Source organism: Vombatus ursinus, unplaced genomic scaffold, assembly GCF_900497805.2.
Source record: "Vombatus ursinus unplaced genomic scaffold, bare-nosed wombat genome assembly UNPS02014159.1, whole genome shotgun sequence".
NCBI classification, from domain to species: Eukaryota; Metazoa; Chordata; class Mammalia; order Diprotodontia; family Vombatidae; genus Vombatus; species Vombatus ursinus.
In genome coordinates, this window is record NW_020953937.1 from 1023294 (window position 1) to 1048850 (window position 25557).

At 50.4% G+C, this 25557-nt stretch overlaps 2 protein-coding genes across 3 annotated transcripts; both read left to right on the forward strand.

Annotated features, from left to right (window-relative positions):
• The first annotated feature begins 648 nt into the window (after positions 1 to 648).
• Positions 649 to 7565, forward strand: LOC114040910 (zinc finger protein 260-like). The gene is made up of 2 exons (XM_027859133.1): positions 649 to 1034; positions 5430 to 7565. Exons 1-2 carry the CDS (start codon positions 794 to 796, stop codon positions 7397 to 7399), a joined length of 2211 nt encoding a protein of 736 aa, XP_027714934.1. The 5' UTR covers positions 649 to 793; the 3' UTR covers positions 7400 to 7565.
• Positions 7566 to 10563: 2998 nt separating this feature from the next.
• Positions 10564 to 24001, forward strand: LOC114040913 (zinc finger protein 2 homolog). 2 transcript variants are annotated; one of them, XM_027859136.1, is made up of 5 exons: positions 10564 to 10583; positions 13656 to 13750; positions 18188 to 18314; positions 19158 to 19259; positions 21344 to 24001. In XM_027859136.1, exons 2-5 carry the CDS (start codon positions 13718 to 13720, stop codon positions 23245 to 23247), a joined length of 2166 nt encoding a protein of 721 aa, XP_027714937.1. In that variant the 5' UTR covers positions 10564 to 10583; positions 13656 to 13717; the 3' UTR covers positions 23248 to 24001. The 2 variants fall into 2 exon arrangements, with proteins under 2 accessions (XP_027714937.1, XP_027714938.1); XM_027859137.1 differs by lacking the exons at positions 10564 to 10583; positions 13656 to 13750 and adding an exon at positions 17920 to 18002.
• Positions 24002 to 25557: the final 1556 nt, after the last annotated feature.

Below are 25557 nucleotides of genomic sequence, written 5' to 3' on the forward strand. Positions count from 1 at the left end.
GGGGGGGTGACATGATCAGGCCTGCCTATTAGGAAAGTCACTTTAGTGACTGAATGGGGTTGGTTAGAGTGGGGAGACACTTGAAACAGGAAGGCATTGTGGTGTGAGGTGATGAGGGGCTGCGCCAGCATGGCGGTTGTGTCGGAGGGCAGAAGCAGGTACATTCAAGAGATATTGCAGAGGTGAAGTTGACAGGCCTTGGCTCCATGGTGGATCTGGGGGCTAAGAGGGAGGCTAGGAGGGGCTAGGTTGGGAACCTGAGGGACCCAGAGGATGGTGGTACCATCAGCAGTACTAGAGGGTAGGAGGTGAGGAGGGGGAAAGATAACGAGTTCCGTTCTGGATGAGTTGGGTTTGAGATGTCTCCTGGACATCCGCTGGAGATGCCTGAGAGGGAGCTGGAGATAGGAGATTGGCCTCAGGCCTTGTCATGGGCGTCTCTGTGTTCCTCCTTCCTAAAGGCCGCAGCTCTCCGAAAGGGCCTGCCGGTTGCTTTCCCAGATCCCTTTAATGCTAGTACCTGTCTGCAGACATCCTTTATATATCTAGCTAGTTGTGGGTGTGTCTCATGAACCCCCTGGGAGCAAGGACTGTTTTGGCCAGCCTTTGTATCCCCATAGGCCTGGCACACAGTAAGTGACTGATCGTTGCTTGGAGTTGTTCAGGTCGTTTGTGCCACCCTTGCTGCCTTCTACTATTAAAAAAAAGGAGAAATGTCCCCAGATGTGTCTCTGTCCTCAGCACCTTCTCTCCTTCTCTGCCAGGAGCAGGGTTTCCAGGTTCCAGACCAGAAATGATCTCTCAGTTAGAGAGAGGAGGTGTGTCCTGGATGCCAGAGCAGGAGTTCCCCCGAGGGCGAGACTCGAGGTGCAGTGGAGAGGCAGAAGAGTGGTTGGGGGCTGCCGAGGGGGCTGCCTCAGCCCGATGCCTCGGGCTCCTTTGCTTGCAGCCAGACGGTCGAGGCCCTTACTTCGGTCAGTTGCGTGGAGCCCCCGACCCAGAGCCTGGACACACAGCTGGTGTGATTCCTGCAGGTGAGTGAGGGGGCTCATCAGCCTCTCAGGGCAGCCTCTGTGTAGCTGGCCCATTTGGTAAAACCTTCAGTCACCTGCTCGCCAGTTATGACCCTTCTGGTACTGGGAAGTTAGTGTTCTGTATCCAACTGCAAGACTTTACATTTCTCCTTACTAGATTTCACAGTACTCAAATCAGCCACCGGTCATAGTATCCCGCTCAGCTTTGTGTTATTTGCACATTTGAGAAGGATCCCCTCTGTGCCTTTATCTGTGTCAGGAATAAAAATATTAAACAGGTCAGAGCCAGGCACAGATTCCTGTAGCACTCCACTGGAGACCCAATGCTGACCTTGAGCCAGGGTTCTAATTCACCTAATTCTACTAGTGCCTAATACACATTTCTCAATTTCTCAGGAATAGCAAGGGAAATTCTTCACGAATTACCTGCTTTGCTTCTGGAGCCTGTGTGAGATCAGAGAGCTGGGCTGCCTCTCCCACTCAGGGCTTTAGTCTAATCATTGGCTCAAGCCCCACTGGCATGCTACCTGCCCCCAGCTCCCCAGGGGGGGAGTCTTTTGAGAATCTTTGGAGTCAGCTAGCCTTAGAAGCTTTCGAGATGGGCCGCTTACTAAGGTGGTACCCTCGAATAGCTTTCCTCAAATGTCGTGACCCTCTGAGTCCAAGGGACAGTGGGCTCAGGTTTAGAAGGGCTGAAAGGCCTTTCCTCCAGTTCGTGGGCTACGTTCCCCATAGTCCTGAGTGGTTTGTTCACCGGGCGCCTTGTAGACCCCTGCGTTCAGCGTGTCCCTGGCTGCAAATGCATAGTCACACACAGTCAAGCTAGTTGAGCAGTTGGGTGATTCTAGTCCAACGGTGGAAAGCTGGAAGTCCAGGTGAAAGTGTCCCTAATGCTGGTGGGAGGCGGGGCGGGGAGGAAGAGGAGCGAGACCTTTCCTTCTCTGGGTTGTGCCGGACAACCACACCTGCTCCGATGTCTGGAAATCCCAATTCTTTCTCCACTGCCTTGGCCATTTATAGACAACCCCTGGGATATGGCCAAGTGTGCTGCCCTTTCTCTGAGTGTGATGTTTGTGCAGCATCAGAGAAAGGCCAGGTTACCCCTAGTTGAGGTATCAAAACTAAAATGTGGGGGGGGGGGGTTTGCTTACACTGAAAGGGAGGGGATGATATCTATAACATTCCTCAATCTTTGAATTTATGATCCTGTTGAAAAAGAAAAGGTTATTCTAGAGCAAGGGTGGGGAGCCTGTGGCCTCGAGGCCATGTGTGGCCCTCTAGGTCCTCAAGTGCGGCCCTTGCATGGAATCTAAACTTCATAGAACAAATCCCCTTCATAAAAGGATTATTCTGTAAAACTTGGACTCAGCCAAAGGGGGACCTAGAAGGCCACATGTGGCCTTGAGGCTGTGGGTTCCCCACCCCTGCTCTAGAATGTCTTTTTTGTGCTAAAGTCATATTCTTTTTTAAAAATAGTTTTTATTTTATTAAAAATTTGCAAATTGCATGTAAAAATTTTTTAATGTTCATTTAAAAAATTTTTGCTTTCAAGGAACTGATAAGTTAATAGAATACATGTCTTATACACCAAAAAAAATTTTGAGTCCCAGATTCTTGCCCTCCTTCTCACCCTTCCCCCAGCCCTTGAGAAGGCAAGCAATATGATATCGATTATACATGTGAAGTCATACAAAACCAATTTCTCTACTAGGCTTGTTACACAAGAAAACACAAAAAACCTCAATCAAATTAAAGTTAAAAAAGTTTGCTTCAGTCTGCACTTGGAGTTCATCAGTTTTCTCTCTGGAGATGGATCATGCAATTTTTTTCTATAAATATTTACAAGCCATTCCTTCAGTAATTCATTCTAGAAATTTGCCTGATTTGGAAGTCGAACTCATTGGCTTGCAGGTGGGGAGGCCTGGGGCCCTCTAAATATGAGCTCCCTCACACTCTTTTTATCTTTCTCTTCAACAAATCTCTTCTCTCCTCTCTCCTCCTCTCCCTTTCCTTCTTCCTTTACCCAAAGTCTTTTCTTCCTCCATTACTCTGTCTTCATATTTTATAGAATCGGAAATGGAGATATTTCTTCTGTTTTGAAAAATTTTTGTACATTTTTTGAAATATAAAGCTAGGTTCTGATTAGTGCAAATAAGGAATCATGTTAAGGGGTTGCATTATTCCAATTTACACTGAATATTTCCATATTTTATATAATTTTAACCTTGAATAGTATGAATTTAAGTACATGTGACCACTTAAGGGGATTATTTGTACTAATTGGGACCTGACTCTATTAATAAACACCCAATTAAACAAAAGAACTGAAAATGATCTTGCATCAAATAGGTTCTGAATGTGTCTCACCTTGGAAAAGATGAAAACACAAAACAAAATCCCTTTTCCTCTTGTGGCCACTTGGGAAGGTTGCTTCTCCTAGGCATTTTTGGGTTTTGTTGTTGCTTTTCTTCATCCTCCTCCTCCTCCTCCTCGTTCTTGTTCTTGTCATTATTTTACATTGTCTGATCAACTCCTACAAGCATTTATGAAACATTTAAGTTACCTGGTGCAGCCCCTTTTCCTCCCATTGTTAGGTGGTTTTCTGAAGTCAAGCCAAATCCTTCCTGTCTGCTGCTTCTCTCTCCCCAGCCCCTACCCTGGGGCTCTGCACTTAATGATGCTTGCTGCATTGATCTCTTCTAGGGGCTCCTTTCCACCTTCCAGGTGTATTTCTAACAGCAGAATTCTTGGGTCAAAGGGTGTTCTTACTTTTCTAACTTGTCCTTGGGTATCCTCAGATTGTTTCCCCAAAGGTCCTAGTCTCTCGCAGTTCTGTCGTCATGGGGTGGATGTACGTGTCCCCCCCATCTTCACCTGAACCTGAACCCTGAGCCCTGACCTCTCTGGTTCTCATGTGTTACCCTCTTCAGCAGCACAAGGTGAATTCTCCACTGCTTTCTCTTTCCCTCCCTGTTTGTGTCAAGGCCTTCTCTTACTCTGGTGGTTTTGTGGGGCCTCGGCCCAGTCAGGCTTGAAATCAACTTAAGTTGGCCCCTCACAGGCTGCTGGATACCTTCCTACCGCCAGTGCCCACAAATCCCCCTCACCCTGCCTGAGGATCGGTGGGTGGAAGGGCCTCTGGGATGCTCAGTGTGGAAGACTCCGGGCTCCTGAGGAGGACAGGATACTGGTATTCAAAGCCCATTTAGATGGGCTGTCTCATGAAAAAGGGATCCGGCTTATTCTTGGCCCCGGAGGGCCGAACTGGGAGGAATGGAGGATAACTGCAAAGAGGCCAGTTTGGATTCGATGGTGGGATAAACTCCCCGAAGCCCTAACAGCTGTCCCTGTGTGGGATGGGCTGCCTGGGGTGGGAGTGGGCTTCCGGTCACTGGGAGACTTCAGGCATGGCTGGAGTCATGCAGAGATTCTCTCTGGGGTATGGTTGGACCAGGCAGCCACTGAGGATCCTTCTAATTCCCAAGTTCTTTGATAGTGACTCAAAACACCCCATGGGAACGAAGGAGACGTCAAACTGTGAGGACTATGCTTTAGGTCTGACTCTTCAGCCATTTCCAGATCTGACCAGTCGTGTTATCATCTTCACTTCTTCCCCATCTTCCACAAGAATAGAATGAGGGAAACGTTTTGTCATGTGTTTGGTTAAAATTTATGTCAGCCACAAAAGGAATAAGGTTAGTCTTGCCCGACTTGTTGCAGATGAAACCCTGCTGGCTTTTTGTGATCACAAAATGGTTTGCTTAATGGACACAAGGCTGGCGTTGGAGTGAGGAAGACCCAGATTCCAATCCTGGTTCTGGCACTTCCCAGCTGCGTGATGCTGGGCACGTTGTGTGGCCTCTTTCACCCTCAGTCTCGTCTTCTGTAGAACGGGGCTAACATTTCCCACTGTTTACCAGGAACAGATCTCTAATGACATCTTTAACACCCTGTTTATTTACAACACCCTGAAAGGTAAGTTCGTTGAGTTGGGCTTCCAGTTTCTTTAATTGTTTAGGCCAACTTTTGTAGATTGTTCTTCATTCTACTGGAGGGAGAAGATAGAAACTACAACTTGATGTTCGGTCATTTTTCAGTCTTGTCCAACTCTTTGTGATCTTATTTGGGGTTTTCTTGGCAAAGATTTTGCAGTGGTTTGCCATTTCCTTCTCCAGCTCATTTTGCAGATGAGGAACTGAGGCAAACGGGGTTAAATGACTTGGCCAGGATCACACAGCTTGTGAGTGTTTGAATCCACATTCAAACTCGTGAAGATGAATCTTCCTGATTCCATTCCCAGTGCTCTCTCCACTGCACTGCCTAGTTGCCCTAGAACCATTTTCATTCTCCCAGTATAAAGAACAATGAATATTCATAGTTTTTTGTTCATTTCAGATTCCCTTACTGTGAAGACTAGATGTGAAAACATGGACTCGTCTCCCACACAAGGCTTTTGTTTGGCACTGGTGTCTGAGGAAAGGCTAGCAAGAGATGGTTCCTGGGATTCCGAAATGGGAAAAGCTTGGGAATGTGAGGTCAGGGCAGAGAGACAGAAGAGCAACCGAGGAAAACGACTAGGACAACCGGTGGTTGCTCGCAGCAACAGTGCTTATGAGGAAAACGTTTGTGGAAGTAATCCCTGCGAGAGCCGTTTCAGGTTGGGGTCAGTCCTCCTGACCCAGAAGAGAGTTCCTACAGGAAGACATCTCCACAAATACGATACACTTGGAAAGCGTTTCCATCAGTTTCCTACCATAATTAAAAATACTAAACTATTCTTTGGGAAGAAGATTTACAAGTATGATAAGTGCTGGAAGCCCTTCATTTACCATTCAGATCTAATTCACTATCATATACTCTATGCTAGAGGTGAATCGTATGAATGTAATGTGTGTGGAAAAGCCTTCAGCCAAAAAAGATACCTTACTGTACACAAGAGAATTCATACGGGACAGAAGCCTTATACATGTAATGAATGTGGGAAAGCCTTCATCCAGTTGGGACACTTTAATGAACATAAAAGTATTCATACTGGACAGAAGCCCTATGAATGTAATGAATGTGGGAAGTCCTTTACTCAAAGGAGATACCTTATTCTACACCAGAGAATTCACACTGGACAGAAGCCTTATACATGTAATGAATGTGGAAAAGCCTTCAGCCAGAGGGGACACCTTGATCAACATAGAACTATACATACAAGAGAGAAACCCTTTGAATGTAAAGAATGTGGGAAGTCCTTCACTCAGAGGGGAAGTCTAATTGCCCATCAGAGAATACATACTGGAGAGAAACCCTTTGAATGCAATGAATGTGGGAAAGCATTCAGCCACAGGAAATCCCTTTTTCATCACCAGAGAATTCATACTGGTGAGAAACCTTTTGGTTGTAAAGAATGTGGGAAATCTTTCAGCCAAAGGGGCAGCCTTACTGAACATCAGAAAATTCATACTGAAGAGCAACCCTTTGTTTGTGATGAATGTGGGAAATCCTTTAGGCAAAGAGGAAGCCTTACTGTGCATCAGAAAATTCATCCTGGAGAGAAATCTTTTGAGTGTAATAAATGTGGGAAATCGTTTGTCTGGAAGGCAAGCCTTAATAAACATAAAAGAATTCATACTGGAGAGAAACCTTTTGAGTGCCATGAATGTGGGAAATTCTTCATCTGGAAGGCAAGACTTGCTGAACATCAGAGAATTCATGCTGCAGAGAAACCCTATGAATGTTGTGAGTGTGGGAAATCCTTTAGCCAGAGGGGAAGTCTTACTGAACATGAAAGAATTCATGCTGGAGAGAAACCCTTTGAATGTAGCGAATGTGAGAAAGCCTTCAGCCACAGAACATCATTTTATTATCATCAGAAGAGTCATACTGGTGAGAAACCCTTTGGATGCAATGAATGTGGGAAATCCTTTAGCCGAAGGGGAAACTTCATTAAACATCAGAGAACTCATACTGCAGAGAAACCCTATGAGTGTAATGAATGTGGCAGATCATTCAGCCACAGCGGCAGCCTTACCGACCATCTGAGACTTCATTCAGGAGAGAAACCCTTTAGATGCAATGAATGTGGGAGGGCCTTTAGCCGATGGACATCTCTTTATCATCATCAGGTAATTCATAGTGGTAAGAAACCCTTTGGGTGTAATGAATGTGGTAAGTCTTTCAGCCAGAGGGAAAGCCTTACTATACATCAAAGAACTCATACTGGAGAGAAACCATTTGAATGTATAGAATGTGGAAAATCCTTCAGCCAGAGAGGTCATCTTACTAAACATCAGAAAACTCATGCTCTTGAGAAGGCATTGGACTGCAGTGAATTTAGGAAAACCTTCAGCAACAATTCTCATGTTACTGCACCTTAGAAAATACATACTTTGGTGATACCCTATGAGCATAATGGGTCAGGGAAAGTCTTCTGCCAGAGCAGACACCATAATGCACATAAAAAATCATATTGGGGGCAGCTAGGTGGTGCAATGAATAGAGCTCTGGCCTTGGGGTCAGGAGGACCGGAGTTCAAATCCAGCCTCAGGTGCTTAACACTTACTAGCTGTGTGACCTTGGGCAAGTTATTTAACCCCAATCGCCTCACCAAAAATTAATAAAAAATCATATTGGAAATAAATGTTTTGAATAGAATAAGTATGGGAAAGTCTTCAGGCTGAGCTCCTAAAAGCGCATTACTGTATAGCCAATCTGGTGGTGAAACTTTCCAAACTTAACTAGGCAGGTCTGCAGATGACAGAAAATATGTCACTAAGCCTATACTTGTAGTGTGTTCAGTTTAATGTATAGTCTTTGCTCCTTTGAGAAGCCAGGGTTACATTGGTCATGATGAGGCATCGGAGCAAGACTTTGGTCAACTACAGAAAGAAGAAAACCTTTATGAATGTAATGACCTTAGAAAAGCTTTGAAATGTAATTAATCCTCCATTGGAGGTTTCATGCTGGATGTGAATGGTGGGAATGTAATAATGTGGAGAAAATCATCACAAAGAAGCCATTTCTTAAATATTGGACAATGAAGACGGTGGAATTTGCCACATTGGTGTTTACTGAGAGAACACAAAACGGCCAACTCCCATCCATCCTATGATGTGCGTATTGACCATTTATGTGCTGGGGGAGGGTTTGAGATTAATTCATGAGATAATTCTTGAAACATGTTTAGTCACCCCTCCCCCCATCTTTCTCTGTTTCTGTCTCTATCTCCCTGTTCCTACCTCCCTATCTCTCTCTCTCTCACACACACACACACCACAGACAATTTGAGACTTCACTAGCTATTTAGCCCAACTTGTACCTGAAAAAGGATCCCTTCTACAACAGTATGCATGAGAAATTGTTCCCAGCCTCCTACAAGACCTCCATTGAGGGGAACCATGACAACGATTCCAGTTTTGGAGAGGCCAATGGTTACACAGTTTTTCTTTACCTAAAGTCTTAATAAACCTCTGCAAATTTTATCCATCACTCCTACCACTGCCTTTTGGGGGTGGGCAAATAGAACGTTCTTTTAAAAAAGCATTTTGAATTTTTTTGTTATTCTGGATTTGACAAACACCAGCCAACATGATGAATAAAGAACTGAAAACAGGATTGCATGTGAAACTGATGATTAAGTACATAATGTATATGTATGTAATAAACACGTGTGGCACTAAGATGTCCTGCTTGTCTATATCTCCTTCTGAATGTCCTAATCTCTCCTTTGTGTTTTTTAATGCTGCAATGTCTTTCTTTTTCTATCTCTTGTCACTAGTCCTCAGTCTTCTCCTGCCCCTCCCCACATCTGTTCTGTTCCTCTCACTTGTAACAAATAAGCATAGTCGAGCAGATGTCCAGAGAACTGGCCTTGGAGTCAGGAAGACCCAAATTCAATGCCAGCCTTACACATTTACTCACTATGTGACTCTGGGCAGCTTACACTCTATCTGTCTCAATTTTTTGTCATCTGCAAAGCGGGGATAAGAACACCTGCCTGCTAGAGTTGTTGTGTGAATGCAATGAGATACTCTTTGTCGAGCTTTGCAAACCTTGAAGTGCCGTTTAAGGCCTATTTTGTCCAGAAATGGGTCTCATCCTGCACCCTTTGCCCCTCCACTCTCAGCAGGTGAGAAGCATGATCCACCAGGCCCAGAATCACAGAACTGGAGAATCGGACCTGATCAGCTCATACCGAAAACAACGCTTGCTATAGCGTACCCATCTAGGTATACCCATCTGGGGCTCACACAGCTTTTTCTCCAAGGAGGGGTTAGAACTACCATCTGCTGAGTCAGCACATTCCCTCTTTAGACGTTTCTATTTGTCTCCCCCCTGCCCTCCCCAATCAAGGCTAAAGTGGCCCCATGAGGGCAGGGGCTATTTAATTCCTCTCTTTGTGTCCTGACCCTCTAGCACATTTGGTGTTGCTCAGCGTCCAGCTCTTTGTGACCCTATTAGGGGTTTTCTTGGCAAAGGTACCGGAGCGGCTGGCCATTCCTTCTCCGGACAAGGACTGCCCAAGGTGACACAGCCAGTAAGCGTCTGAGACTGGTCTCCTGACTCCGGGCCCAGCACTCTACCCACTGTGCCAGCTAGCTGCCCTGCCCGGCGCGTAGTAGGAGCTTCATAAGCGCTTCTCGATCGCTCATGGATTGATCGACATCCCTCCTCTGCCGGAGATTGGAAGGGTACTGGTAAAGGCAGGTGACAAACGCCGCCCAATGCAGGGATGGTCCGGGCGCCCCAGCGGGGAGCAGCCGGGTCAGCGCCCGGGCCATTCCGATGAAGCGTGGCGTAAGCGCTGGCCGGGAGGCAGGGAGAGCCAGGCCCGCCCTAGCTGCGTGGCCCTGCTGGCCTCAGTGTTCTCCTCTGTAAAATGGCCGGACAGGGGAACGGCCAACCGCTGCAGGATTTCTGCCAAGCACGCCCCGCAGGGAGCCAGGGAGAGCCTGCCAGGCTCCGGACGGGCTGTACGGGGAGGGGGGGGGGCACGCCTCGGCCTGCCTCAGTGGCCTCCTCTGTCAAGGTCGCTTGGTAAAGCGCTTTGCACCTCGGGAGCCCCACAGACACTAGCGGGGGCACGAACAGCATCATTATCATTAGGATAAGGGGCCCCCACCGGCCGTAGGGGCTGACCCCAGGACACCCAAGGGCAGGGGAAAGGGGCGTCTCGTCACTCTCCACCCCGACCGATCCCCAACCACCTGTGGGGTGCAGGGGCGCCTCGAAGACCGGGAAAGAGGGCAGCCTGCACCACGGGGACACTTCCTAGTCCAGCATCCCACGTGATGTGCGCCTTCTTTTCTTCCATTCTTAAATGGGTGAGCAGGCCGAGGGAGAGCACGTGGCGCACGGGAGCCGGCCCTGGACTACACTACCCAGAATACACTCAGGCGTCCGCTACTAGCGGGACGGACTCCATTTCCCACAAGCCCCGCGCGCACCCCGCTGTCTTCTGGGAAGGGTAGTTTCGGGTGGAGTACTCGGCTCGCGCAAGCGCAGAAGCTTCGCAGGCCTAATCCCCTTCGGTTCTCCCGGCGCCGGCAGGCGGCTCGTCGGGTGAGTAATAGACAGAGAGATGGGAAAGGGGAAGTTCGGGGCTTCATCCTTCGTGAGGCCCGGACGACGCCTCCGGTGGCAGAGAACGACCGGCGACACACCCGCCTCCAGCCGCAGCCCTGGCCGGCTGGGTAGGCGCACTTCCCCGGCCGCTGTTGTTCTGAGAGGGCGGCGGCTCTGATGCATCCTGGGAAGGGTAGTTCAGAGTCGGGTACTGCGCAGGCTCACTTCCTTCTGTAGTTCATTTTTAGGGCTTTGTTCCTCCAGGGAATGAGGGCGTGGTCCGGTGCATGTTGGGAAGAGTAGTTCTTAGTCAGACTGCGCAGGCGCACTTCTCCGTGTCGCGTCGTTACGGATTTGCTTTGTGCAGGCTGACAGCTGTCCTGGAGAGTTGAGGACGTCGTCCCGGTGCATCCTGGGAAGGGTAGTTAAGGGGGGGGGGGGGCGTGGTTTTGGAGGGGAAGGGTCTGACATCAGCCAGGATCCCATTTTACAGAGAAACTGAAAGGATCAAAGGTTGACTAAGGTCACACCAACGGTAAACATGGGAGGCAGGATTCAAACTCAGAGCTTTCCTTTCCAGCTTGTGCTGCAACGCTGATTAATACCACGGGGCCCCGGGCTCCTGGGGAGTTGGAATATAGGTGAGAAGTGGTCAGTTCTGCCCCTCCCACCGGGGCAGGGCTGGCCCCTCCCACTTCACACTTCTGCTCCTCCCACCTGGGCAGAGCTGGCCCCTCCCACCTCGCCCTTCTGCCCCTCCCACCTCACCCTTCTGCCCCTCCCACCTTTCTACCCCTCCCAGCTGGGCAGGGCTGGCCCCGCCCACCTCACCCTTCTGCCCCTCCCAGCTGGGCAGGGCTGGCCCCTCCCACCTCACCCTTCTGTCCCTCCCACCTGGGCAGGGCTGGCCCCACCCACCTCACCTTCCAGTCCCTCCCACCTGGACAGGTTGGCCCCGCCCACCTTTCCCTAGTGACCTTTGGTGACAGATGGAAACATTTGCCAAGCAGGGGACAGATCGTGTCCCAGTGTTTATCGATTGGCATCAGGGGGACTTGGCCTGTGCCTCCTTCGGCCCCTGGATCTGGAGGCTCCGAGCCCGCTTTGCCCCGACTCGGCTCTGGCGGGACCCCCATCGTGTCGCTGAGATATGCCAGCGGGGGAGCTCATGAAGGGCCGCGGGTGCTGAGAGGGCGCCTAATAAATGCTCGTGCATCTGCTGACCCCGAGAGCTGGTTCAAATCATCACCTTTCTGGGCCTCAGTTTCCCTTTCTCTGAAATAAGGGCGTCCCTCCAGTTACTGGTCTATGAGTCTGGGCTCCAGCCCTCTCCCTGACCTGGCCTTCCAGATGCTCCTGGGGCCCAGTGGGCTTTCCATGTTGCCTTTCCCCTGGATTATTTGGTGTTTGCTTATCTGTAGATTTGCCTGATAGACCCAGGGAAGTCTTTATAGACTTCCAGATAGTCTTTATAGACTTTGCCAGATAGACCCAGGCTGGTCTTTGTTTCCTTAGGCTTAGCACAATGGCCGGCATGTAGCAGGAGCTTAATAAATGCTGGCTGCATCTAATTGGATTTTCTGTCCACCAGCTTCCAGCCAGCCTCACCTGACCTCTTTGTAACCTGGCTGGGGCTCCTAGTTGGTCTTGTCCAGGGGAGCATCTGATCTCTGCTCTGACTGGGCCTGTTCTCTCCTTGGGAAGGGTTGGCCCCATGGCCCTGAGCACCTGCAGGCCTGGCTCCAGGCCCTTCCTTTCAGTGCCTCGAGGGGCACCCAGGGCCCAAGGCCTTGAGGAAGCCTGGGCTCCCCCGTCCTGGGCACCCCGCTTTCTCAGCCCCTGCCCATCGGGGCTCCTTCTGAGCTGGCAGCCGCTCCCCTTGCTCCTCTGGCCCTGGGGGTTACGTTTGGAAGCTAAGTGCAGGGTCCACGTTCCTCATGGTCGTTATTGTTGCTGTCACAGCTGTGCTGATGCCGGGGCTGGGGGGGGCTGGTCTGGGGGTCGCGGCCAGGATCGGAAGGCCCCCGTGGCATGTGCGGCCTTCACGTTGGAGGAGCGGGGTGGGACTTATGGCCTGGAGCCAAGACTGGGGATCTCTCCCAGCCCTGGCTGACGCTGTTCCCCTCTCCGAGCTGTAGGAAGGCCCGGTCCCTGCCCTCATGGAGCTTACGTGGGGAGGCAGAGCGTGTGTGGGGGGGGATGAGCATCAGGGAAGGGGCGAAAGGAATGAGCATTTATTAAGTACCTGCTGTGTACCCAGCACTGGGCTGAGCACTTTACAACAGGATCTCATCACTACAGCCAGCCCTGGGAGGAAGGTGATTTTATTATCCCCATTTTACAGTTGAGAAAGCCTGAGGCAGACAGAGGTGAAGTGACTTGTCTAGGATTATGAAGTTATCTCGTAAGCGTCCGGGGCAGAATTTGAACTTGCTGGCTAGATGTCTCAGTGTATAGAGCCCCGGACTAGAGTCAGGAAGGTCTGAGTTCAAATGTGGCCTCAGATGCTTACTAGCTATGTGTCCCTGGGCAGGTCACTTAACCTTGTTTGCCTTAATCCACCTGAGAAGAAAATGGCAAACCACTGGGGTGTCCTTGCCAAGAAAACCCCTCGTGGGTCACGAAAAGTCAGACCCAACTGAACAAGCATGAGTTGGTGACTCCAGGTGTGGAGTGGGAGATGGGAGGGAGCAGGTTTGGGAGCAGGGAGGCCGGGGGGCATTTCAGGACATTGGGGCAAGGGAGGTGGGGCTAAGGGGTCACCTGCGAGGTGGACGAGAGCTGGGTTGGGCCTCAGAGGGCAGTCACTGAGGAGGCCTCTGGGCATGACGGCGGGGGCCACGCATGGCCCTCTTTCTCTTGGCTCGGAGCGACCTGGTGCTGCCTGAGAATCATCAGCGATGAGGCAGGAGCCCGGGGCCTGTGAGCCACAGAGGGCAGTGGCCAGGCAGGGCAGAGCCGGGAAAGGGAGGAAGGTGTGGACAGAGGCAGCCAGGAGCCTGGAAGAAGGCGTGTGGCGTGGGGCTGGGGGCTCCTGGGCCTCCCTCCTGATTCCTTCTCTCCCTCCAGTTTGGCCTTCACCAGCCTCCGCCCTGTGCCAGGACAGGAGCCTGGAGGAGGAGGAGGACGGAATGCCTTCTGGCTTCTGCATGGCCGCTTCCCTGGTGAGTTTGACTCCCCGTCACCTTTCTCAGAGGGCCTCGACCCTCTTCATCTCTTCTCTGCTTATGCCAGCCCCACAGAGGCCCTGAAGCCCGTCAGCCCCGTCCTCAGACCCCCGGCAGGCAGGTGTGAGCCTTGTAGTGGCTGGGCTCCAGGCCCTCCATGCCTCAGCACCCTTCTCCTCTCGCTCTGTACAGGTGTGTACAGGTGTGAGGGAAAGGAGCGTCAGACCCAGCCCTGCCCTTATGGTCTCATTGGGGAAAGGAGATGCCCACACTGGGAAGGATGCCTGGGACAGCACTCAGGTGGTGCCAGAGGAGGGGCACGGGGGCTTCCTGTGAAGCCGCCGGGGTGAGATGCTGCCTGTAAGAGGCGCGATTCCTTCCGATGGGCCATGAAGGCCGTGTGGAGTGGGCAGCGGGAGGGGGAGGGGCCAAGTGGCAAAAATGGGCAGAAAGTACGCTGAGGCTGAGGCCCAGGCTGTGGGACCAGCGTGGGGCCTTCGGTGCCTTCCTGAGGAAGTGATCTGGGGCAGTGTGATGAGGGTGTGAGGTTCTGGGAGTAAGAAGGCACTGGTCCTGCTTGATACTACAGTCATATTAATGACTGATTTAATTTGGGATCCACCCTTTCCCCTTTGTTTCGGTTAAAACCCAGCTGAAAAGATCCCTCAGTCTCAGAAGGGCTGGCAGACCCACCGCCTGGGCAACCTAATTCTGTTTAGAGTCTGAACAGAATCCAGTCTGGGCAGGCTTTTGGCTGAGGGAGGAACACCCCAGCTTCCCTCCAAGCCCCACCTTTGGTCACTCCCACTAAAGTTTAACGATGAAGGAGAAAACTAGCCAGGGAGACGGCTTCTGCTGCCCAGATGCCTTGAGGATGCTGAGTCCTGATCAGGCCACATTTTCAGCTGGGGGAGCTGAAGACGTTTAGCCCACGTCCTCATTAAATGTCTACCAATCAGGGTTGAATGTCACTTGTCAGGGGAGTTCCCTTTCAGAAGGGATTTAAGGCATTTCAGGGTCTCCCTTTCCGGACAGAACCACTGACCATCAATTTATTGATTGCTGGCTAGCCTAATTACTAAATGGATTATTAATTACCCAGAAACTCTGTCTCTCGGGGTTTTGATTCATCACATGCTGTAGGATGCCCTGGTCAGATGTCCCCTGGAGGACAGGGTAGTGACCTGGAGAGGGCCAAGAGGGGGCAGCCTAGACAATGAAGGGCCTTGTCTCCAGAACATGTTGGGAGCCTGGAGGAGCCTCTGGGAGAGCCTCGAGGAGGATGAGAGCTGTGCTGTTTGGCCCCTCTGGTCAGCCAGGGCTGAGGGAGGTGTCTCTTTTACGTCAGGCTGGAATGACATGAGACCCTCTGAGACCATCCGGCAGTTCTAGGCGTGGCTAAGGGAGAAGGTTACTTAGAGGGAGCTGGGAGAGACAAAAGCTCAGTGAAGACACTGAGGACTGTGAGGACAGCTTCACCTGGCTGGTCAGCCATGCCGGTCTGCTGCCCAGAGCCCGAGGAAGGAGCCAGGTGATTCACTCCTTAGTCCTGGCCTTTGGATCTGAGCCCCCAGGAAGGTGCCTGCAGCAGTCCTGTGAGCTGGAGGAGTTTCTCCTCTGCGGGGTGGTGTGGGAGGGTGTCGCTCCATGGCAGGCTCCATGGCAGGCCCCACGGGCAGATCGGGAGCAGATGATAGGAGGGGCAAAGAGGCAGACCCTCCTTTCAAGGAGAGCTATCCCAGAATGGAATGGGCTGCCACAGTCCAAGATGGTGGGCTCCCTTCCCTGGAGCCCCTGGGGTCACTTTGGAATTCATTTTTAGGTAGGAGCTGAAGTCCCTTGCGGCTCAGAAATCCTGATTCTGGCCAACTGGGTGTCCTTGTTTTGGCTTCTCTTATGGTAGTTTCTCTGGCTGGGCCTGTCTCCATTTAAAGTGCCAGATACAGTGGGGGTTGATGTTCTGCCCACAGTCATTGTTCCAGGAGCCCCTGGAGCAGTCTAGCCTCCAGCCTCATAAGCCTGGGGGTCTCCAGGGGACTCCCTGGGGCTGGTCCAGGCACTACTGCTGTAGCCTCTGTGACTTTCCCCTTCCTCTGTTTTCTAACTGATCCCTGACTGCTGGCGTGGGAACCAGACAGTTCATTTTCAAATGTTTTCTGATGGCTGTTCTTGCCATTTACGTTTGTGTAGTGTTTGTGTGTATTTTCTTGACTCTGCTCACTTTACTTTGCATCAGTTCACACAGGTCTTTCCATGCTTCTCCGGATTCGTCATATATGTCATTCCTTTATCACAGTAATATTCTTTTTCACATGCCACAATTTGTTAGTTATTCCCCAATTGAGGACCTCTATTTTGTTTCCAATTCTTTGCTATCACAGCTTTAAGTCAGAGATTAAAAGCATTGAGGAACAATGCTTCCTGATTATTGTGTGTATTTTTTTTCCTGCCTTCATCATTCAAATAAAAAAAAATCTTTATCTGAAGTGGGAATAAAGAAAAAGTAAGTAGGGTCCTAGGAAGGAGAAGGAGGGAGGGACAGAGAGAAGGGTGGGGAGAGAGAGGGAGAGAGAAAGAGTACAGAGAGAGAGAAGAGGAGGAGAATGAGAAAAGAGGAAGAGAGAGGGAGAAAAGAGAGGAAGAGAGAAAATGGAGAAAGGAAGAGAGAAGGAGGAGAGAAGAAGAGAGAGAAAAAGGGAGAGAGATGATAAGAGACAAGAGAGGAAGAGAGAATGAGGGGAGAGGAGGGAAGGGAGAGAGAGAAGAAGAGAAGGGAGAGAGAGAATGAGGGGGAGAAACAGGCAGGGAGAGAGAGAGAAGGGGGGGAGAGAGGAAAGAGAAGAAGAGAGAGAGAAAAGAGGGGGAGAGAGAAAAAAGAGGGAAGGGAAAGAGAGAGAGAGACTCAGAGACAGAGAGGAGAGGAGAGGAGAGAGAAAAAAGAGGGAAAGGAAAGAGAGAGAGAGAGACTCAGAGATAGAGAGAGAGGAAGAGGAGAGGAGAGGAGAACAGCTGTCCTCCCAGAGCAGTGAGATGGGTGGAATTCACTTCTCCTGCTTTTTTTGATGGTGTGAGCTCACTCTCAAGGTCAGGTCTCTACTTGGCACGTGTGATGTAAGAGGCTGGTCTAAGCCTTGTTTCTCTCCGGCAGGTCTCATCATAGAGAGAGTTCTTTCCCAAGTCATTTCTGTTTGGGGGCTTTTCGCACACTTGGTTATCGAGTTCCATTCTTTCTGATCTCCCTTGTTTCTTCCCTGTCCCCTCCACTGGGTGATTTTCCCAGCCCCTCTTTCCATCTCCCTGCTCCCTTCCTTCCCCTAGGCCATCAGCCCCCACACAGGCGCTGAAGGCACAAATTTGACTAGTCTGTCCTTTCTGGGCTCATTTCCCAGGGCTCCCCTGCATCCTGGCTGTGCACCAGGCCTGGGATACCCTCCCTCCCTCCTCCTTTCCCTTCTCCACCCCTCACAGTCCCTGGTGCCTCCTCCTCCTCCCTGAAGCCTTCCCTGATCTCCTTCCCTCCTGGGGATCCACCCTCTGTCCTTGTCTCTGCTTTCCATAGTGCCCTCTCAGCAGGGTGCTCAGACTGCCCGTCCAGTGCCTGGCATCTCGGAGAGGGGTGGAGGTGAAGCCCTTCTGTCTCTGTGGTTCCTTTGGTGGCTCGGGAGCTGCCCTCCCAGAGCATGGTCATCACTGCTTGAGGGTGACTGTGGTCATGTACCTTTTCTAATGGAGGTCTGTGGTTTCTTCCAGCCTCCAAAACCAGAGCTGAGCAAATGCTCCTGGCCGGAGAATGTGCCCTGGTCTGTCCCAGCCTGCAGGGCCCTGGTCAGCCATGAGAGCCCTTGTGTGGGGGTGGGTCACTGGGAGGTGGCTGGGGGTGGGGTGGGATAATGAGACAGTGTGTGTGCATGTGTGTGTGCGTGTGTGCCGTGTGCACAGTCCTGGGAAAGGCTGGGGGAGAGGCAGGAGGGATGGAGGGGTTTGGCAGGGAGGTGGAGGGGGTGTTGTTAAAGGAGCATGGCTGGGCCCGGAGCTTGTCAAGGTCTTGGCCTCAGTGGCTCCTTCCCCCTCCCCCCTCCATGACCTTTACGGGCCTTGCCTAGCTGTGCCCTCTCCCATCCCTCCATCATCTCTCCAGCAAGGTGGCAATGGCAAACCTCAGGTCAAAACAACCCTGGCTCATCCAGGGCCAGACAACAAATCCCGACTGTAGTGAGGCTGTGAGGGTCAGCGTGGTGCTTCTCTAACGGTAAGATGCATGCGCGGGACACCCTGGGAGCCGCTCGGCCGGGCCAGGCTGTGCTGGCCACAGCAAGGGGCACTTCCACAACGGGCGGAAGATGCAGCCCTCTGGAGCTTCTGCCTCTTCTGGTGTCCCCTGGGGCACAGGGCAGGGCCGGTCCTTGGGGGACACAGAGTGGGCCCATGTTTCAGGAATCGGTGACGTTCAAAGATGTGGCCGTGGCCTTCACCCGGGAGGAGTGGACCCAGCTGGATGCTGCACAGAGGGCCCTGTACCAGGATGTGATGCTGGAGAATTATGAGCACCTCGTTTTCCTGGGTAAGGACGTCTTTGTCCTGAGAGTCAGCATTTCACAAGCTGACGATTGGTCCTTAACAGCCACTGATTAAGCACCTACTATGTGCCAGGCCCTACTAAGTGCTGGGCACTTTTGCTGAAAGGCAAAACCAGTCCCTGCCCTCAAGAGGTTTCCAGTAAGACACATACCAGATGGAAAGGAAGCCAAGAGGGGAGGCAGGATCACCTGGGGGGTGAGGGGGCACCCACCCCGCGGGAGAGGCCAGCCTAGGAATGACTTCAGACGCCAGGGAGGCGACTTTGGCTTGGCCCCTAGGAGTTTGAGGTGGGGAGCAGTGACATGGTGGAATCTGCCCTTTAGGTGCTGCAGGGAAGGGTGGGAGTGACCTAGCTAAGCCTAACAATTCTCTGTCTCAGTTTACCTACCTGTAAAGTGAGGGAGTTGGCCTGGTTTCCTCCAGGCTCCCTTTCAGCTCTGCATCAGCTATCCTGTGAATGGGGAGACCCGAGGCATGGAAACCATTGAGGAGGAGGGGGCAGGATTGGGCAGCTCGCTGGGTGGGGGGGATGGCACCGAGATTGTACCTCATCCCGTGGAGTGCCTTCGTTCCTCATTTGCTCATTTGGGGTGTGGTGTCTGGGTTCTTGAGTGGAGGGATGGTGCATGGCCTATGAACATCTTCCTCTGTCCCTCCTGGCCTTGTGCCTCTCGCCTCCGGGGGCCCCTTTAGGGTCCTTCGGGCCACCCTCAGGGGCTTCCTGATCAAGGGAGGAACTCCTGTCTCCTGAAAGCCACGGCCGTGGTGCTGGCCGTGCCTGCCATGGGAAGCCAGCCCCTGGGTCCAGCTCCGTCCTCTCTCCCAGGCGCAGGCTGTCCAGTTTCCAAACCAGACGTGATCTCCCAGTTGGAGAGAGGAGAAGTGCCCCGGATGCCAGAGCAGAAATTCCCAAGAGGCCCTGGAGCGGGTGAGTGTGTGAGAGCCAGGCAGTGCCTTTGAGAGGTTGGACACAAGCCTCTCTGAGCCTGCCTCAGTTTCTCTGTCTGTCAAGCAGGGATAATAATGTCTAGAGTGCCTCCGTCCCTGGGCCATCGTGTGGCCCTGACGCCATGGATGCCAAGTGCACCAGGGGTGTGATTGTTTTTACCCTCAGAAAGCTGGGGACACCTGCCTGCTGGCTCCTCCACTCAGCCTGTGTGCTCCTTGAGGGCAAAGACTGTTTTCTGCCTTGCTTTGTAGGCCTGGTGCTCAGCCTAGTGCAAGGCAACCAGGAAACACTTAATAATTGCCCATTTGCAGACTGGCTGGACCCTGTCCGTTGCCCCCTCCTCTGGCTGGTGTCCTCTCTGTCTGGCTGTACCTTCTCTGTCCTCACTAGGCCCTCCAAATGTGGGTGTCCCCAGATTGAGAGGGGGGAGTCCCTCAGAACTCTGCCTTGGTCACTTAAGGTGTGCAAAGTGCTTTGCACGGGTTATTTCGTGCTCATAACAACTCTAGGAGGCTGGTTAGTTATCCCTATTTTACAGATGGGCAATGGAGGCAGAGAGAGGTTAAGGGAATGTCCAGGGTCACACAGCTGTCTAGTAAGTGTCTGGAGCTGGATTCAAACTCAGGTCTTCTTGGCCCCAGGTCTAACACAATGCACCTCGCTGCCTCTTACTGTCTACGCCTGTATTTCATACATGCAGACCTCAAAGATTTCTACCTACTATTAAAAACAATTTCCTGTGTTTTCATCCACGGTGTAGACGCCCGTGTTGAACACACACAGCCACGGTCATGGTGGCGTCAGTAAAAACCGCAACAGTCAGGCTTCCGTCACAGAGCCCCAGTCCGATGAGGTGCTATTCCTCCTTGCCTGTGAGGAAACTGAGGCTCAGTGTGTCAGCAGAGTGTCAGGAGTCTCGGAATTGACCTGAATTCAGATCCGTCCTGAAGACTCCATGTGCGACACTTCCATTATGTCACCCCTCTTTTTCCTGGATGAGATTCCCTTGCGGGGTGACATCAGCGACTCTTGGTGGAATGATTATTCCGCCTCATGTCTGTGAGTCCCCATCTTGTCCAGAAAAGTATCTCAGGAGCAGCGGGGACGGGGCTTGGAGTCAGGAAGACTCAAGTGCAAACTCTGCCTCAGGCACTTGCTGGTGGGGCCCTGGGCTAGGGGCTCAATAAGGATTCTTTATCTGTAAAATGGGGTGAATGAAAGCACCCGCCTCTCAGGTTGTTGTGAGGATCACACGAAATGACGTCGCCGTGCTGTCGGAGTACTGCTGCGAGCTTGGTGACCTGGTAGAGGTGCTTGGGCTCTCGGCCTCAGTCTCCTCATCCCTGAAATGGGGGCTTGGGAGCGTTGGCTGCAGCGGTCCTTCCCAGCTGGAGGTCTGCCATACGGCCATCTCATGTGCTTGCTGAGGTCCACTTGTCTCCGTCTGAGTCTACAACACCGCCTCGTCAGCCAGCCCAGAAACTATCAGAGAATGGATGCTGGTTTTGCACAGCTCTTAGTAACTGGTTTTCCTTTAAGTGCTCACAACCTATCTGTTTACTAATCATTTCCTGAGTTTAGAGCAGGAGGAGACCAAACAGGTCAGCTGATCCACCTGTCTCATTTTATAGGTGGGGAAACTGAGGCACAGACAGAGGCTAACTAAATAACTTGCCTGACATAATCTAGGTGGTGGAAGGCAAAGACTGTGATTTTGACCCAAGTCCTGTGACCCAGTTCAGTGCTCTCTTGATTATACCAGGCTGGCTATCCCCACCAACCATTTCTTCTTTTTGAATTTGTGGCATCTTCCCAACAGTTGCCAGCAAGGATTCTCTGATGATGTCCTTTACAGTCTTCACCACCTGAAATGTGATCCATTTAGTCTTGGGCGGAGGGCGCAGTATTAGGACCTCCTCAGGCTCTTTTAGAAGTCTGTTTTAAATGCCTCTAAGCTTCTTGGTCGTAATTCTTCTTGATGTCGGAGACAGAACGTAGAATTGCCATGAAGGTTTGTTTTAGCACAAAGAGCATCAACTTCAACACTCTGTGGTTTCTTTCAGATCTCCTCGATCAGGAGAATGGGTTTGAAATCGTGGGTTCAGCTCCAGTGCAGGGAATTTGGATGGAGGCGTCTTCTAAGGGAGAACTTGACACAGGTGATCCCTGGGATTCTAAGATGGGAGAGGAGAGGTGGCGGGGCATCCGACAGAAGCGGCTGCGGCGGCTGCCAGACGCTCGCAGAAGCTCTTCTCAGGTGACGGCTGATGGAAAGAAAACGTTTAGGAGACGTTCCAGTCAGGGTTCTGGCCTTGATCCACAGCAGACAGTCCCTGCAGCAAAATATCTCCCTAAATACGAATGCCTCGAAAAGAGCTTCAAGCAGTTTTCAGACATAATGAAGCATACTAGAATATCCTTTGGGAAGAAGATACGTAAATACAATAAGTATAGAAAGTCCTTCAATTACCACTCAGACCTCGTTCACTTTAATGGAGAAAATATTGAAGGTGAGTCATATGAATGTAGTGAATGTGGGAAAGTCTTTAGCCAGAGAAGATACCTTGTTGTACATCAGAAAATTCATACTGGGGAGAAGCCCTATGAATGTAATGAATGTGGGAAAGCCTTCAGCCAGAGGGGCCACCTAAATGCACATAAAACCGTTCATACTGGACAAAAGCCCTATATTTGTACCGAATGTGGGAAAGCCTTCAGCCAGAGGGGGCACCTTAATGAACACAGAAGTATTCATACTGGAGAGAGACCTTTTGAATGTAATGAGTGTGGGAAAGCCTTTAGTCGTAGAGGAAGACTTACTGAGCATCAGAGAATTCATGCTGGAGAGAAACCCTTCGAATGTAATGAATGTGGGAAATCTTTCACTCGAAAGGGAAGTCTTACTGACCATCAGAAAATTCATGTTGGGGAGAAGCCTTTCGAATGCAATAAATGTGGGAAATTCTTTAGCCACAAGAAATCCCTTTTTTATCATCAGAGAATTCATACTGGTGAGAAACCCTATGAATGTAATGTATGTGGTAAATGCTTCAGTAGGAGGGCAAGTCTTACTGAACATCAGAGAATTCACATTGGTGAAAAACCCTTTGAATGCAATGAATGTGGGAAAGCCTTTAGCAATAACTCCAGACTTACTCTACATCAAAGAATGCACACAGGCGACCAACCCTTTGTGTGTAATGAATGTGGGAAGTCCTTTAGCAGAAGGGAAAGCCTTAATGCACACCAAAGAATTCACACTGGAGAGAAACCATTTGAATGCAATGAATGTGGAAAAAATTTCAGCTGGAGGGGGAGCCTTACTGAACATCAGAGAATTCATGTTGGAGAGAAACCATTTGAATGCAGTGAATGTGGGAAGAATTTCAGCCACAGAACAACCCTTGTTTATCATCAGAGAATTCACACTGGAGAGAAACCATTTGTCTGCAGTGAGTGTGGGAAAGCCTTTAGCCGAAAGGTACACCTTACTGTCCATCACAAGATTCATACTGGTGAAAAGCCCTTTATGTGTATTGAATGTGGTAAAGTCTTCAGCCGGAGGGGACACCTTAGTGGACATAAAAGAATTCATACTGGAGAGAAACCTTTTGAATGTAAAGAATGTGGGAAATATTTCAGCCAGAGGGGAAACCTCACTAAACATCAGCGAATTCATACAGATGAGAAGCCCTTTGGATTCAGTGAATGTGAGAAGGCCTTCAGTCACAACCCACCCATATTCCAACAGAGCATAAATCCTGGAGAAAAGCCCTTTGAATGTCGTGATTCACAACAAGTCTTCATTCAGAGGGGACCCTTTAGTAAGCCAAAAGGAAATCATATGGGAGGGGAACCTCTTGAATATAAAGAATGTGTGAGAGCCTTCAGCCAGAGTTACTTTCCCCCTCAAATCCATCATCCCACAGCCAGTTTTGGGATTAACCTTTCTGAATTAGCTAAGTAGTTCCTAGGATGACTAGCTGGGGCTGTACTCCAAGTCTTTCCAGCTCAGTGAGAGCCCATGGTCATCTCCATGCCTTGATCAGAGTGGGAGTTCAGTGAAATCCAGACAGTTCATACCAGAAAAAAAAATAACTCTTACAAATGTAATGACTATAAGAACACCTTTGAGGTCTCACTCATCTATCACCAGAAGTTTTGTTCTGTTATTAACAAATGCTACTTAGAAACAATGTGGGAACAGCTTCATAAAGAGTTGTCTCACATCAGATACCAGAGACTCCAAAAGGCAGAATTTGTCACCAGCCCAGAGAATGACAACATTTCTGATTTGGAGTCTATCTCATCTAACCCATACCTAGAAAATAATTCTTTCTGTGATATAATTTGCAGTCTTTGCTTAAAGACCTCCAGTGAGGTCTTCAGCCACTTGGACCTGCCTCTGACAGCAGCTTATTTCACTTTTTCATGGCTCTAGTTGTAAAAATTTTCTTCATACCAAGCCTTCACTTCCATGTAAATCCTGCCCATTGCTCCCAGTGCTCCCCCTGTGGAACTGAAGTTTAATCTGCCTTCCCACGAAAGCTCACCAGGTACTTGAAGATTGCTACCAAGTCTTCAAGTCTTCCCTGCCTCCTAACACCCCCCACCTATTCTTTTCTTTTTCTAGGCTGTAAACATTTCCAGTGGATCCTTCAACTGATACAGCATGACCTTAAGACCCTTTACCATCCCGGTTGGGTTCCTTTGGACTTTCTCCTCCCTACAATGTGCTCAGAACAGAATCTAATAATCTCGATTTTGTCTGACCAAGACATTCTAGTGACTCTATCTCCTCCTAGGTTGCATCTTCTGGAAGCGATACCTGGAAGCCATTCTTTGCTCAGGTTACACTCCAAGGACAGAGGGAAACCTGACTCCAAGTCCTGCCTCTGACACGCACTGATGGTGTGGCCTGAGCAAGACCCAACCGCAGCTGTCTTAAAACAATTAACCCATGAGAGCTGGTGGTTTCAAAGAAGGACTAAGTCAGAGCTCAGGGGACTCCCAGAGTTTCGGAGCAGTATGTGAATGACGAAACAGCAAAGGGAATGGAGATAGCAGAAACTAGGGGAGAAGCGTCTCAGAGACTCCTGGGGGTCATAAGAGAATAACCGGAAAGACACAGGTGGTTCGTAGTGACACGTTTCAAAGGGGCGAAGAAAGTTTCAGTTCATCCTGAAAGCGTTTATTAAGCACCCACTCTGTGCCAGGCGCTGTTCTAGGTGCTGGGGGATACAAAGATAAAAATAAATCAGACCCTCCTCTCAAAGACTTTACATTGTTCTTCTCTGGGGGAGGGGGAAACAGCAGGGACACAGATAAATGAATAGACACAAATAGTACAAAATATTTGGGTGGATTCGCTAACAAATGAGAGAACCAAAAAAAGCCTTTTATAAGAAGTGGCTCTTGAGGGGCAGCTGGGTGGCTCCGTGGATAGAGCACCGGCCCTGAAGTCAGGAAGACCTGAGTTCAAATCCGGCCTCAGACCAAACACTTGACACTTACTGGCTGTGTGACCCTGGGCAAGTCACTTAACCCCAATTGCCTGAAAAAAAAAAAAAAAGTAGCTCTTGAGATGGACCTGGAAGAGGTTTCACTGGGCTGGGGTGAGAAAGGAGAGCATTTCAGGAACGGGGGGTGGCCTGGTGGGAGGTAAATGTCATGGACAAGGCCTGTGGGACTGGAGCAGGCTGTGCTGGGTGAATTTTCTTCTGATCTGCTTGACCAGCCACTCCCAGTAATACCATCCACAGAGACCGGAAAGCTGCAGGTTATGAGACGCTCTACCAGCAGTTGATAGGCATGTGTGTCCCTTACAGTTTAGCTAGTGACATTTATGTTACATGAGTCAGAGAGAGAAAAAAATGACTGCTCAGCACGGAGAAGTTGGTAATACAAAAAGAAAAAAAAACACTACGCTTGTTAAAGAGAATGTGTGTCACGAGTTGCCGGAAATAGAAAAGAAAGGTGCCCTTGGTGGGATAGCAAGGGGCGCTGAACCACAGGGGCTCATCCGTCACTCGTGAGACAAGATGAAGAAGGGGAACGCGTGTCCTCGTACTTTCGACAGGAAGCTACTGAAGTCCTTCTTTGGAGCAGTTAAGCGGGAAAAGGAGACACTAACAGAGATGGGCTGTTGTAAACTGGTCCCAAAATTCATGCTGGGTCATACAGAACCAAATGGAATCAGCTGTGTCAATCCTAGCAGACCCTCAGCTCTTAAACACCTACTCTTAGTAAATTCGGTCAGCCGGGACAGACAGACTCG